General features: G+C 27.5%; 3 protein-coding genes across 3 annotated transcripts; all 3 read left to right on the forward strand.

Moving 5' to 3' along the window:
* Positions 1-415: 415 nt before the first annotated feature.
* On the forward strand, positions 416-1,439 carry LOC108685931. The gene is made up of 2 exons (XM_018190946.1): positions 416-1,056; positions 1,331-1,439. The coding sequence occupies exons 1-2, from the start codon at positions 416-418 to the stop codon at positions 1,437-1,439; spliced, it is 750 nt and encodes a 249-aa protein (XP_018046435.1).
* Positions 1,440-4,416: 2,977 nt separating this feature from the next.
* Positions 4,417-7,399, forward strand: LOC108685944 (odorant receptor 85c-like). Its single transcript, XM_018190961.1, has 5 exons — positions 4,417-5,213; positions 5,453-5,552; positions 5,707-5,817; positions 6,868-7,023; positions 7,346-7,399. The coding sequence occupies exons 1-5, from the start codon at positions 4,417-4,419 to the stop codon at positions 7,397-7,399; spliced, it is 1,218 nt and encodes a 405-aa protein (XP_018046450.1).
* Positions 7,400-9,309: 1,910 nt separating this feature from the next.
* On the forward strand, positions 9,310-12,455 carry LOC108685952 (odorant receptor 22c-like). The gene is made up of 5 exons (XM_018190970.1): positions 9,310-10,106; positions 10,362-10,461; positions 10,608-10,718; positions 11,811-11,966; positions 12,402-12,455. The coding sequence occupies exons 1-5, from the start codon at positions 9,310-9,312 to the stop codon at positions 12,453-12,455; spliced, it is 1,218 nt and encodes a 405-aa protein (XP_018046459.1).
* The last annotated feature ends 4,021 nt before the right edge of the window (positions 12,456-16,476 follow it).

The raw sequence follows: 16,476 nt of genomic DNA on the forward strand, positions 1-16,476 counted from the left end.
GAGCATTAATGTAACTTTCATAATTTTACACTGTTCATAACACGCTATGTTTTCTCAGACATCGGATAATAAAAACTCTCCATGAACAATTACATCGACTGAATATATGCCCCTCTTAGGGCACTTTTATGATATTAGGTCGTTCATCAAACTCTGATGAAGATTGGCGCAGGCGCTTCTTCATATTACGTTACGATGTATTGTCCATCCGTGCCAGTATACCGTGTGCTTTCGTGCAGCGATCATGTCAACTTCCAAATGTGCATCAGAATACAATAGATCGAAAAAATATAACGATTACAGTTTACAATTTAGTCGATGGTTTCTCAAGTCAATTGGTGCGTGGCCACAAATAAATGCATCGAGTTTAGTGTGCAAAATCGTGATATTACTACATATTTTTATTTGTTCAAGCATGATAGCATCCAATATGGTACCATGTTTGTTATATGTATTATTTGAAAAAGTCAATATCAAGCTAAAACTGAGTGCCGTTGGGCCATTGCTTCATAGAGTTATGGGCTCGGTACATTACTGGGTGCTGCTTAAGCGCAGTGATGATATTCATAAAGTAATACGACATATGGAGACAGATTGGCGTTTGATACAGAGACTTGATAATCGTGAAATAATGCTACAACAAGCTAAGTTCGGTCGCTTTGTCGCCATAATTTGTGGTATAATCATGTATGGTGGTACAATCCTATTCAGCATAGCAAAGGCAATGAAAACCATAATCATTAACGTCGGCAATGAAACTTTTACAACACGTCCGATGACGTGTCCGGTTTATAGTAAGATCATCGACACGAGATTTAGTCCTGTAAATGAAATTGCGTTGGTTCTACAAAACTTTGCAATATTAGTAGTGAGTTCCTCTACTGTCGGTGCTTGCAGTCTGGCTGCCGTTTTCGCAATACATGCTTGCGGTCAATTGAAAGTACTGAATGCGTGGCTACATGAACTTGTTCAAAAGAAGAAAAATCAAAAGAAGAAAAATGATACAGCTGAACGAAAGCTAGCTGCTATCATCGAACATCATTTGAGAATATTGAGGTACTTCATATGCAGACACTCGTATAAAAAATATATATTCTCTAAAGCTATATGGTTATATAATATAAGATGATTTTAAGTATTATTAAAATTAATTATTTAAAAATGAAAGAGAGAATATTCAAAATTAAGACAAATGAATTTCTTCTTTTTTATAGATTATTAAAAGAATATGTTGTTAATTGTGTTCATGAAAAATATAAGTTAAATGTATCGATGATTTATTTATTTATAACAAAAATTGTATTGTGTTATATACATTTATACATTTCAGTTTTATATCACAAGTGGAAAGTATTATGCATAAAGCCGCTCTTGTGGAATTAGCCGGGTGCACTGTAGTCATGTGTTTGCTTGGATATTATACTATTACGGTATGCTAGAGATGTAAGAAAATGAAAATTTTTGACACAAGTAAATATCATTTAATTACGAAAAATCAAACATAGTCATTCTATTATAAAATAAATGTGTACAAAAAATCATACATTAAAGTCTCTATAGTTTAATTTTTTCATAGTAAAAAACATTTTGTGTTTTAAAACACAAAAAATATTTTGTATATTAAAATCAAAGTTGAAGCTTTTGTCTTGAATTTTTAACTTACTCAAATATTAATTCAACATAATAGGATTTTTTTTTAATATTTTGTGTTGAATTGATATTTGACAATTATTAGTATTAAAGAAATAATTTATATAAGTAAAAACATAAAAATAATGCATTTTTAAGACATAAATTTTAAGATGAATGATTGACATAAATTTTAAGAGGAATGATGATGAGTATGTCAATTTGACAAATTATGAATATCAATTATTCTCAAGAAATATATTTCTACAATTTGTTTTTAAATTTTATTAAATTTCATTTTTGTGTTAATTTTTTACATAATATTTGCATAATAATTGCATTCTAATATATGTATTCCATGCTACACCCATACAAAAATTTAAGTAGATAATTAAACACGAGGAATATATTAAATTAAATACAAATTTTTCAATTACGTAGGCTTGGGAAACGCTTGATACGACGAAAATAACATCTTCCCTTATTGTATATTTCTCAATGGGTTTTAATATATTTATATTTTGCTATATCGGAGGAATTATCACTGAACAGGTATTATGTCGAGAATTCAAAAACATTCAAAAAAATATTAGACTAACATTTTTTTAATAATTCAATACATATTTTGAGAAAAGAGTATAATATCATATTTTACATTAATAAAAAGTAATTAAAAATATTATGTTTCATTTTTAATAAATTTAAATATTTGTTTTCTTTGTATCAATATTTTAATCCAAATTATCTCTTTTTTCCACATTACTCACATTACATAAATTTAAATCTTATGTCAATTCAATAGTGCAAAGATGTCGGAGAAATGGCATATATGACTGATTGGTACAATTTACATCATAAAACTGCTCGTGGTCTCATTCTGATTATTGCCCGATCGAATAACGTAATTAAGATCACAGCAGGAAAGTTATTCCATTTATCTATCGCAACCTTTGGTGATGTAAGTAATGCAAAAAGTATACCGTTCCTTCTTTTGATTAATAAATTATACATTTCCCTTGTACTTTATTAATTTTAAATTATGATCATCTTATAAAAATTGCATTCAAAATTATAATATCCATTATCCTTAAAACATCTATATATTCAATTACATGAATATGTTTGATTAAAATATCAAATTTTAAAAAATCTAGAAATATATCTAATTCATAGAATTTGGTATAATATATATATTTTCTTTGCTTTCTATATGGAAAAAAATGTTTGATTGAATTAATTGGAATTCTAAAATAGAAAATGAAATCTGATCTTGAAATCTACTAGATTTCTAATTAAATCTATTAGAATTCTAATTAAGATAATTAATATTCAGAATTTTCTTAGTGACATTAACTAGCATTTTAGTAGATTTAATCGGAAGTTTAATAGACTTAACTAGAATTCTGGATCATCCATTTTCCAGAATTTCAATTAATTCAATCAAATATTCTTCTTCGTGTACAGAACAAGTACTATTGTTTCAGGTAATTAAAACTTCGATGGTATATTTAAATTTTTTGCGAACAATGATTATGTAAAAGATGATTATGTGAAATATAAGTTAAGAAATATACAAATATTATATATTTTATATAGAACAGATCAGTATATCCTGGAAAAAAATATTTATGTGTTCCTTAAAAATCACTGAGAAACATCAATATAATTTTCATTGCTTATCATCATATTATTTCAAGTAAAAATTTCTTGTTAAAAACTTTAATTTTAGCTCGGCTTGTATTCTTATAATATGTATTAAAATAAAATAATATTTATGTTGTTCATGTTCTAAGGGGAAACATAACGATATGAAATATGCATGTATTCTATGTTTTATATAATCATATAAATACAAGCAATGATGAGATTATATATAAAACATAGGAAAATTCCAAAGAAATATAGGTCTTATATATTACACAGGATATTATGCGTGCAAAGATAACTTGGTAAATAAGATTAATGATTACGCAAAAATCAATATTATAAACTACATAACATACTTTCAAACATATAATTAACAATTTATAATTTTTCTCATGAATGTTATAATAACACAAGATTTCTAAATTATCTTGTACAAAGTATCTACAGAATTTATGAACTGAAACTCCGCGATGCAGCGATCAATAAAGTTCAAATTTTTACAAATTAGAACCTTGTCGAATCAATCATACATGAGTCTCAACCAACTAAAATTTTTGTTCTAGTCCAAAAGATTGACAACCGTAGTAAAAGAATTAACAAATAATGTTAATAATTTTATGATTACATTTACAGTTTAATATATTTTTAATTAAAGTTTAACAAATAAAATTAATTACATTAGAATGGTATAGGCCATAAAATAATTAAAAAATTAATGCAATATATTTTTCTGATTTTCATATATGTATATATTTAGAACATTTCCTTTACTTCAAAACATTCTACTTTTACTTTTATCGCCATTTAATTAATTTGCCTTGAAAATTGATATAGGAAAATACATATAATTATAACATATTAGGAAAATCTGCTAAGTTCAAACAACTTTTTATTATTACTTTCACGAATATATAATATATCTTATACTTCTCATGACATGCGATATTCTCTCAGACATCTGACAATAAAAACTATAGATGAACAATTCTATCGATTGAATATACGTACCTGCCAGAGTAACTTTGTAACGTAGAACCAATTACCAAACTTTTCTGAAGATTGGCGCAGGCGCTTCTTCATACTCTGGCACAATGAGCTGTCTATCAGTGGCAGTACACCGTGTGCTTTCGCGCAGTGATCATGTCGAATTCTAAACATGTGCCAGAAAGCGACATACCAAAAAAAAACATCGATTACAGTTTACAAATTAATAGATGGTTCCTCAAGCCAATCGGTGCATGGCCACAAATAAATTCGCCGAGTTCAGTGTATAAAATCATGATACTACTACAAATTTTCATTTGTTCAAGCATAATAGCAGTCCCAACAATACCATGTTTGTTACATATGTTATTTGAGGCAAACAATATCAAGCAAAAACTGAATGTCTCAGGACCGCTACTTCATAGAGCTTTGGGTTCGATACATTACTGGGTGCTGCTCAAGCGTAATCGTGACATTCATAAATTAATACAACATATGGAAGCAGACTGGAGTCTCATACAAAAAATTGACGAACGTGAAGTAATGCTGCAACATGCCAAGTTCGGTCGTTTCGTCGTCATAATCTGTGCGGTGTTTATGCAAGGCGGTTTGTTTCTGTATAGTTTAGGGAAATCAATGAAAACTATAACCATCATCGTTGGTAATGAGACTTTCAAGACGCATCCAACGAATTGTCCGATTTACAGCAAGATTATCGATACAAGATTTAGCCCTGTGAATGAAATCACATTAGTTTTGCAGAATCTAACAATGTTCGTAGCAAGTTTTTCTACCGTTAGTATTTGCAGTTTGGCTGCTGTTTTCGCGATACATGCTTGTGGTCAGTTGAACGTCTTGAATGCGTGGCTACGTGAACTTGTTGAAAATCAGAAGAGAAATGATACAAATCAAAAATTGGCCGCAATCGTAGAACATCATCTAAGAACATTGAGGTATTTTATACACTTATTAAAAAATATACAAAGCTTATTTTTCAGAATTTTAAAATCTTTTACAATAATTTTATTATTAATTGATTATTTAAAATAAATATTTTTGTTAAAATAAAAATTAATTCCTTTTTTTAAATCAGTAAAAGAGAAGCTTGTCATTGTATTCATGAAAACCATCAATTCAATATATATAATTACATTGTAAAAAATAAAAGTTCTATTACATTTATACGTTTCAGTTTTATATCACGTGTGGAAAGTATTATGCACAAAGCTTCTCTTGCAGAATTAATGGGATGTACAATATCATTGTGCTTAATTGGATATTACACTATTATGGTAGGTCAACGATCGTAAAAATTTGAAAGTCTTATAATACATGCCTAAACGTCATTCATTTATGAATCGCAAAAGACATTGCTATTCTATTATAGGATATGTACCAAAAACTATATAAAACACGACAAAAATAAGATCATATTTTAATTTTTAGGCTTGGGAAACGTTCGATACCGCAAAAATAACGTCTTACATCTTTATGTATTTATCAATGGGTTTTAATATTTTTATATTTTGCTACATCGGAGAGATTATCACAGAACAGGTCAAGAACATAAAGATATTGAAACAAGAAATGTCAGATTTTAATATTTTTTTGTGATTCAGTCAATGGTGCACAATATAATACAAATGTTGAAAATTTTTTTGCTCAAGTAGGATTGTCCCCCCCCCCCTCCCAAAACTGAAAATATAATTCTATCAGTGCGAAGAAAACTACCATATTGCAATAAACAAACGCGATCATTGATCTTTATTATTTCAATGGATTTATATTTAAAACGTATTAAAATAAAGATATTATAATGAAGAATCACTGAGCGGGCTCACTAAACTGCTAATGGACGCAACTAATAGAAAAGCGTAAAATATAATGCTCCTAATGGAAAGAAAAAAATTTTTTAATATAATTAAAGGAAAGAAAAGTAAAATAATAAAATAGATAAGATGACGCATTGTTAGACAAACTAATAACAGATAATGGGCCAATATTGAATTCATTAAAAGCTTTAAATAATAAATCATTCTTTATGATTTGACAAAACTTCCATGAAAAAAAAATAATAAGAAATATGTTTATTTAAAATGCACTCATATGTAACTTTTGTCGTTATAATTTATAAGTAATAAAATAAGTAATTATAGTAGATATTTTCATATTCTTTAAAAAAATCACAGTATAATATACTATAACCAACAATATATAATATGGAATAATATATTAATTTTTCATTATTCCTCTTGCAATATTTATATTTATAAACATTATGACTTCAAACAAGATAACTTTCACTCGTGAGAAAGATTGTGAAATTGACACATTTTTAAAAAATAAATTTTCAAAAATTCTAATTTATTTAATAATTCATTTTACAGATGATAACCAATGCTTTAGTATGAAGAAAAAAATATTCTTTTTAAGCCATCATAGAAATAAAGAGAAATAAATAAATCTTAAGGTCATCATCTTACTCCTCCTTTCTCCTTAACTTTTAAATTAAATATTTCTCCTTAACATGCTAATTCATTGCTAATTCATATTAATTTCAATTAATTTCTTCTCATTAAAAATTTAAATCTTCTGTTAATTTGTTAGTGCAAACGTGTTGGGGAAGTGGCATATATGACTGACTGGTATAATCTACATCACAAAACTGCACGTGGTCTCATTTTGATTATTGTCCGATCAAATAATGTAATTAAGATAACAGCGGGAAAATTATTCCATTTATCCATCGCAACTTTTGGTGATGTAAGTAATGCACATATACCGTTACCTCTTTTGATTAATAAAAAATGTTTTTCTTTTTAGTTAATAAAGTATATATTCCTTGTATTATTTCGAACTAATGATCATCTTACAAGAATTGCACTGTTTAATTAAACTATACATTATGTTTAAAATGTTCACATAAAATGTTCACATATTCTATTATATGCATCATATATATAAGCATCAAATTTTAATAAAATTCAACGACAAATTTTAATAAATCTATAAATCTAGAACTTTTAAAATGTAATATATGTATATTATGTTTACTTTCTATGAAACAAGAATATTGTTATTCCAGGTAATTAAAACTTCCATGGTATATTTAAATTTTTTGCGAACAATGACTATGTAAAAAATAATTATGTGAAATGTAAGTTACGGAAAATACATTTTATATATTTTATATGAACAAATTATTATAAAACTGAAAAAAAGATTTAATATTTCATTGCCCAAATTTAAAACTAGAAACCAATGATTTTAAAGACATTAATACAAAGATTTTCAGGAAACATTTATTTATCATTTTCCTTTCATTATTAGATTCTTATTAAACTATTCCAATTTTGGCTGAGCTTATACTTACAAGTTGTTCTATTGGTAAAATAACTACATATTTATGTAATTCATGTACATACAAGAAACATAACGATATCAAATATATTACACATAATCAATTATTAAATGCTTAAAATATAGAAAATTTATAAAAAATAAAATATACATCCATATGAGACATGCAATAAAGGTTAATAAATAAAATCTGATTAATCTGATAAATAAAAAAAATCTGATGATTCAAAATCGACATATGTCATTAATATATAATAAAAAAATATATAATATCTTATAAAAATCTTTATAAAATATCTTATAATTCTTTTTATATTTATGGTAATTTTTCCATTTAAGGAGCACTAATTTTCTATAAGAAACAAAATCAGTCAAATAACAAATAATAGAAGAATATAAAAATAGAAGAATATAAAAATAGAAGAATATAAAGAAAATATAAAAATTATATATTTACCTTTCTAACAATAAAAGAAGTAAAATTGCATATAACCGAATAAAGAAACACATAATAAATAATTAAAGTATGTTTATTTCTACGAATTTATTCTCTTCCTGACACGCGAAATTTTCTTTCCATGTCTGGTATTTTAAATTCGCAACGAAGAATTATTGATCAGACATGTAACTCTTTCGAAGCAGTTGTAATATCAGGCTACTTATCTAATTTTTTCGAGGGTTTGTTCAGGCGTCACATTCAACTCTGATACAACAAATTGCCCATTTGTAACAGCGTCTAACGTGCTTTCATGAAGTGATCATGTTAAACACAGATTGGTAGTGTGTGGCAAGGAGCGTTGAATAAGTATGACAAATGTAATTTGCAATTGAATTTCATTGATTGTTTTTCATAAATGATTATAAATAAGTATTGTCATATTAAAGAAAGATGGAAATGCGGTGATAAAAATTAAAAAGTTTCTTGACAGAAAAAAATTTATATGAGAGTATACAAAAACTACATAGATTAAGATAAGATCTTAAAAATTCTTAATTTTTCCTAAATATTTGTAATGAGATACAGAGTGAGATCTGTATGTTTTAGAAATTCTTAGTTTTTCGTAGATATTCTTAGAGACGTAGAAACACTGTTTGAGGACGAAACATTTTTTGGTTTTTCAAACAAATAACGCTATTCTATGTCTCATTATGAATATCTACGAAAAACTAAGAATTTCTAAGATATTGTTTCAATTTATGTATTTTGTAAAAACTTTCCGCCAAGATTAATATGTTTTAGAACATTTCATCATATAGTTATGCTTCAATAACATAAAAAATATTTTTCTCAATTATAATAATTTTTATTTCAAACTAATCTAATTCTTATTACCATCTTATTAAACAATAAAACTCTAAAAATTTATTCGGTTAATTAATATAAGAAATACATTATTAAAATACATTATCAAATAAAAAATCTATTAAAACACTTTCAATATCACTTCTACGAATTAATCCTTATACTCCTTATAACACGCGATATCCTCTCGAACTTTAGAGAATAGAAGCTCTGGACGAACAATTATATCGATTGAATATATGTCCCTCTCAGAGTAACTTTGTAACGTTAGACCGATCACCAAACTCTTCTGAAGATTGGCGCAGGCGCTTCTTCATATTCTGGCACAATGAGTTGTCTATTTATGGCAGTATGGGCAGTACATCGGGTGCCTTCGTGCAGTGATCATGTCAAATTTCAAACGTGCGCCAGAAAGCGACATATCAAAAAAACATATCGATTACAGTTTACAAATTAATCGATGGTTTCTGAAACTAATCGGTGCGTGGCCACAAATAAATGCATCAAGTTCAGTGTACAAAATCATGATATTACTACAAATTTTTGTTTGTTCAAGCGTGATAGCAGTCACAACAATACCGTGTTTGTTATATGTGTTATTTGAAGCAGACAATATCAAGCAAAAACTGAACGCCGTGGCACCACTGCTTCACAGAGTTATGGGCTCAGTACATTACTGGGTGCTGCTCAAGCGTAGTCATGACATTGACAAATTAATACGACATATGGAAGCAGATTGGAATCTCATACAAAGGATTGACGAACGTGAAGTGATGCTGCAACATGCCAAGATCGGCCGCTTCATTGTCATAATCTGTGCGGTGTTTATGCAGAGCGGTTTGTTTCTATTTAGTTTAGGGAGATCGATGAAAACTACAACCATCATCATTGGCAACGAGACTTTCAAGACGCATCCAACAAGTTGTCCGATTTACAGCAAGATCATCGATACGAGATTTAGCCCTGTGAATGAAATTGCATTAATTCTGCAAAATGTAACAATGTTCGTAGCGAGTTTCTCTACTGTTGGTGCTTGCAGTTTGGCTGCTGTCTTCGCGAAACATGCTTGTGGTCAACTGAATGTGCTGTATGCGTGGTTACATGAACTTGTTGAAAATCAGAAAAAAAGTGATACAAATCAAAAATTGACCGCAATCGTAGAACATCATCTAAGAACACTGAGGTATTTTATACACAAACACTATTAAAAAATAAACAAAGCTTATATCTCAGAATTTTCAGATCTTATAACAATTTAATCATTAATTAATCATTTGAAATAATTATTTTTGTTAGAATAAAAATAAATTCATTTTCTTTTTCTAAATTTTACTAAAAGAGAATCTTATCATTGTCTTCATGAAAAGCATCAATTCAACATGTACATAATTTATTTACGAAAAATAAAAGTTCTATTACATTTATACGTTTATTTCAGTTTTATATCACGAGTGGAAAGTATTATGCACAAAGCTTCTCTTGCAGAATTAATGGGATGCACGATAATCTTGTGTTTAATGGGATATTATACTATTATGGTAGGCTAACTATCATAAAAATTTGAAAATCTTATAAAATACACTTAAATGTCATTCATTTATGAAACGCAAATATTATATATTGCTATTCTATTATAAGATATGTACTGAAAACTATATAAAAATAAAATTATTTTAACTTTTAGGCTTGGGAAACGTTCGATACCGCCAAAATAACATCTTATGTCGTTATATATTTATCGATGGGTTTTAATATTTTTATATTTTGCTACATTGGAGAGATTATTACAGAACAGGTCGAGAATAGAAAGATATTGAAACCAAGAAATATCAGATTTTAATATTTTTTGGTAATTCAGTCAATGACCGCGTACAATACAATATTTTAATGCAGGTGGAAGTTTTTTTTGCTGAAGTAGAACTACTCCCCTAGATCTAAAAATATATTCCTATTAGCGCGAAGAAACCAAATTGCAAAATAAACAAATGCGGTCTTTGATTCATGTCTTTAATATTTTAATGGATTTATATTTAAAACGTTATTAGAGTAAGGATTTATATAATTGTAAATAATCACTGAACGCTTATTGAGCTGTTTTGTCTGCTAGACGTAGCCAGCCAGAAAAGCGTATAATAATATATTTACAGAAAAAAATAATATAATTAATTAGGGGAAAGGGGGATAAGATTACAAAGTGGAAAAAATAACCAATTTTTAATGTTAGTTACATTACAAATTAATAACGGTTGACGGTACTAAATTCATTAAAAGCTTTGAATAATAATAAATCATTTCTTATATCTCATCTCTTGTATTCTTTGATTTCAATACTTTCAAAAAAGAAGATAATATAATAAGAAATTATGCACTCATATGTGATTCATTGCTATTAGTTTATAAATAATAAAATAATTACAATATTTTTATTTTTATTATGAAACCACAGTATAGTATAGATAAGAATGCATAGAGTAATATAACAATATTTTTTATTATTCACCTTGCAATATTTTTATTAAATGAATACAATGAATTGCAAGTAACATTTTTATTAAACACAACGATTGCAAGCAAGATGACTTTCGGTAGTGAGCAAGATTATAAAATTGACGTATTCTTAAAATATGAATTTTCCAAAAATCTAATTATTTATTTAACATATAGTTCATTTTACATATGATAACTAAGGTTTTAGTAAATCTGAAAAAAAAAATTCTTTTTATGTCATCACAGAAATAAAGAAGGATCAATAAATCTTAAGATTGTCTTATCCCTACTTTCCCCTACTTAACTTTTAATGAAACCAAATATTTCTCTTTAACATCATATTAATTTACATTGTCAAATTCTTTTCATAGAAAATATAAATTTTCTGTCAATTTGTTAGTGCAAACGTGTTGGAGAAATGGCATATATGACTGACTGGTATAATCTACACCACAAAACTGCACGGGGTCTCATTCTGATTATCGCTCGATCAAATAACGTAATTAAAATCACAGCAGGAAAGTTATTCCATTTATCCATCGCAACTTTTGGTGATGTAAGTAATGCACATATACTGTTGCTTCCTTTGATTAAAAAATATTTTTCTTTTTGATTAATGAATTATACATTTCTTATAACGCTTTTTAGGCTTTCACAGGTATTAGTTTCAAAGATACCAGAAGATTTGCGAATTATCGCCATATTTTTATCTATTGCTAATGCCAGTAATAGATAAAAACATAGTGATAACCAGCAAAACTTTTGGTATCTTTGATATTTTCCTTGTACTTTATTTCAAACTATGATCATTTTACAACAATTGTACTGTCCAATTAAATTATACATTATGTTTAAACATTCACACATTCTATTACGCGTGTATTTAAATTTAATGTCAAATTTTAATAAATCTATAAATTTGTAACTTTTAAAATGTAATATATATTATTTTTACTTTCTGCGGAAACAAGTAGGTATATTGTTATTCCAGGTAATTAAAACTTCCATGGTCTATTTAAATTTTTTGCGAACAATGACTATGTAAAAAGTAGTTACATGAAATGTAAGTTAAGAAATATATACATTATATATTTTATATAGCAACAAATTATTAAAATTATGTAACCTGAGAAAAAGATTTAATAATTTATTGCACAAATTTGAAATTAAAAACCAGTGATCTTAAAGACATTAATACAAAGATTTTTAGAAAACATTTACAATCATTTTCCCTTCACAACAAAATTCTTATAAAGAATTCCAATGTTGACTAGGCTTATATTCTGTTGGTCTATTGATAAAAAGATTATATATTTATGTATATACAAATCTTAAGAATATAGACATAAAAATATCAGATATATTATACAATTATAAAATTCTTATAAAATTCTTATAGAAAACTACAAAGAAATAGACGTTCTCTATTCTGTATGAGAGAGACACTATTGCAATGAAAATTAATAAATAAATTCTATGATTACGTCAAAATCGATATAATGAGTCATTAATATATAATTTTTTAATATATATAATACAATATCTTATGATTTTTCTCATGCTTATGATAATTTCCATTTGAAAGTACTAATTTTCTATAAGAAATAGAAAATCGATCAAATAATACAAATAAGAAAAAACATAAAGGCTTAATTTTCATATACATAGAAATTATATCTTCTTAACAATAAGACTGCATATAACGAATAAAGACAAATATATCAGATATAGTTAAATACCATCATTTTTACGAATTTATTCTCTTCGTGACACGCGATATTCTCTTTCCATAACTGGTACTATAAATTCGCGACAAACAGTTATTGATCGGAAATGTAACCCTTTCGAAACAAGTATAATATCAGGTTGTTTATAAAACTTTTTCGAGGGCTTGCTTAGGCGCTATTTTACATTCAACTCTGGTACAATGACTGTCCATTTGTGAGAGCGCATTACGTACTTTCATAAAGTGACCACGCTAAACATAGATTGATAGCATATAGTAGGAAGCGTTGAACTGAATAAATACGGTGATTGCAGTTTGTAATTGTATATATTGATTGTTTGTTATAAAAGATTACAAGTAAGTATATTATCTAAGTGGAAAATGGAAATATAGGAAAACAAACATTAAAAATTTACTGATAAGATTTAGATTATTTCCTCATACAATTATGTTTCAAAATCATATTTTTATCATTTATATTAATTTCTAATTCAAAATAACTTAATCTTATCATCATTAATAAATAATAAAAATTTATTCTATTAAACAATATAAGAAATATGTTAAAATACATTATCAAATAAAAAAAATTTTTAATTAAAGCACTTTCAATTCTGCAAATCTATTTTTACATTCTTTATAACATGCGATATTCTATCAAACTTCTGACAATAGAATCTCTGGATGAATAATTATATTAATCGAATACACATCCCTCTTAAAGTAATTTTTTAATATTAGATCTATCAAACTCTTCTGAAGATTGATGCAGACACTTCTTTGTATTTTTATAATGAGTGTCTGCGTGATAGTATATGCTTTTGTGTAGCGATCATGTCAAATTCCAAATATGCATTAGAAGGCACAAACTAAAGAAACATACTGATTACAATTTACAATTTAATTAATGGTTTCTCAAACCAATTGATGCAAAGCCATAAATAAATGCATCGAGTTCAGTATATAAAATCATGATATTATAAATTTTCATTTGTTCAAATATAACAGCAACCGTAACAATCTCATGCTTGTTATTTAAGGCAGAAAATAGAATATATGTAGGATCACTGTTTCACAGTTATAAGCTCAAAACATTATTGAGTATTGCTCAAACACAGCGATGACATTCACAAGACGACGGAAATAGATTGAAATCTCGTACAAAAGATTAACGAAGATAAAGTGATATTGCAACATGCAATTCGGCCGTTTCGTCGCCAAGATCTGTGGGATAATGATAGGGCGGTTTCTTCCTGTTCAGCTTTGGAAAATCGATGAAAACTATCAACAACCATCACAACAATGAAACTGACAACATATTCGACAACTTCTCCGATTTACAAAAAAATTATATATAATGGATAAATACAATATTTAGCCCTGTGAATGAAATCGTGTTGATTCTGCAGGACCCGACAATGTTCATAGTGAGTTTCGTCGGTAGTTTAGCTGTCTTCCCGAGACATGCTTGCGATCAGTTGAACGTATTGTTAGCTATATAAACTTGTTGAGAATCAGAAGAAAAGAAACGATACGAAAATTGAATGTTATTGTAGAATAAAGGCTATCTAAAAGGATATTAAGATATTTCACATACGCCATTAAGAAATATATGTCTCAGAACTTTCAAATCTTTTAGAATAATTTAATCATTAATTTAAAATATTTTCGTTAAAATGAAAGTAAATTCATTTTCTTTTTTTGAATTACTAAAAGAATGTCTTGTCATTGCATTCAAGAAAAATATCAATTTTATATGAGAATAACTTCGTAAAAATAATTCTTTTACATTTATATATTTCGATTTTATATCACGTGTGAAAAGTATTATGCACAAACCTTTTCATGCAGAATTAATGAGATGCTTCGTTTAATTGGATATTACACTATTATATGGTATGCCAGCGACCATAAAAATATAAAAAACTTATTAAACATACCTATATGTCATTTATTTATAAAATAAAATAAAAACAATGCTATTTTACTATAAAATACAAGATCTCCCACCTAACTTGCGCATATGAAATATCTCTTATCTGAAATATCTAATAATTTTTATGATAGGAAAAAATATTTCAGATGAAAGTGGAACGGTTTCAAAGGAGACATATTTTGGTCATATTGTTCTTTCTTCTAAATGAAGGCGCCAAAAAGATACAAGGATCACCTCCATTTTTTAAATGGAATTGAATATAATTTTTTTTATATAGTATAATTTCTCTAATTATTCTATATATAAAAGTATTAAGATAGAAATATCAAAAAACCAATAGTTTATGAGATATTTTATACTTTATTGTAGTATGTATTGATAAAATGTTACATAATTCGTAAACTATTAATGTTTTGAAAATCTTATCTTGATACTTTTATGAACAGAATAATAATGAGATGAATCAATTGATGGAAAGAAAACACACAGTTTATTTAAAAAATTATTTTTAAAAAAATGTATGTAAAATGGATTTTTAAATAAGCATGTGTTTTTTTTTTTCATCAATTGATTCATCTCATTATTCTGTTCATAAAAGTATCAAGATACGATTATCAAAACCTTAATAGTTATGTAACATTTTATGTCACTATAAAATATCTCTTTATGTCAATATATTGTGCCACAATAAAATATAAAATATCTCGTAAATTATTATTTTTTGATGTCACTACCTTAATACTTTTATATGCAGAATAATTAGAGGAATCATATTATATAAAAAAATCATACAATTCCATTTTAAAAAAAATGGAAGTGACCCTCATCTTTTTGACGCCTCCTAGAAGAAAGAAAACATGACTAAAATATGTCCCCCATGAAACTGTTCCACTTTTATCTGAAACATTTTTTCCTATCATAAAAACCAAGCAAAATATTTCAGACGCTCGAGTTAGGTAAGATACTCTATATACATGGTGGCTCCAAATTGGCCCCACCCATCCTGAACAAGTAAAGCGGACTAAACTGAATCGAAAAGTTCTCTATCATTTTGCAATGCTCACAATAGAGAGTTAACGAGATATTAACATTTAAAGATAGCCGAATATACGCATTCGCCCGATCTAGGCTGCGTTCCGTTTCACGCATGATACTTCATTTATCCTTGTTTAACATTTGGTAAATGACAATTTGGTAAATAATGCAGCCCTACTATTGTCGAAGGTAACGCCCACCGATCGCACGCGGAGAGTAGGGATGGCCTAGCAGGCGCACCGCGCCGTTCGAGCTTAGAGGCTCGCGGCGATGTGCAGGGCGCTTATGCTCCACTCCCCGCGCGCCGTGCGATCTGTGGGCGGTGGGCCGTACCTTCGGCAATAGTATATATATATATATATATATATA

This window comes from Atta colombica, unplaced genomic scaffold (genome assembly GCF_001594045.1).
Source record: "Atta colombica isolate Treedump-2 unplaced genomic scaffold, Acol1.0 scaffold162, whole genome shotgun sequence".
NCBI classification, from domain to species: Eukaryota; Metazoa; Arthropoda; class Insecta; order Hymenoptera; family Formicidae; genus Atta; species Atta colombica.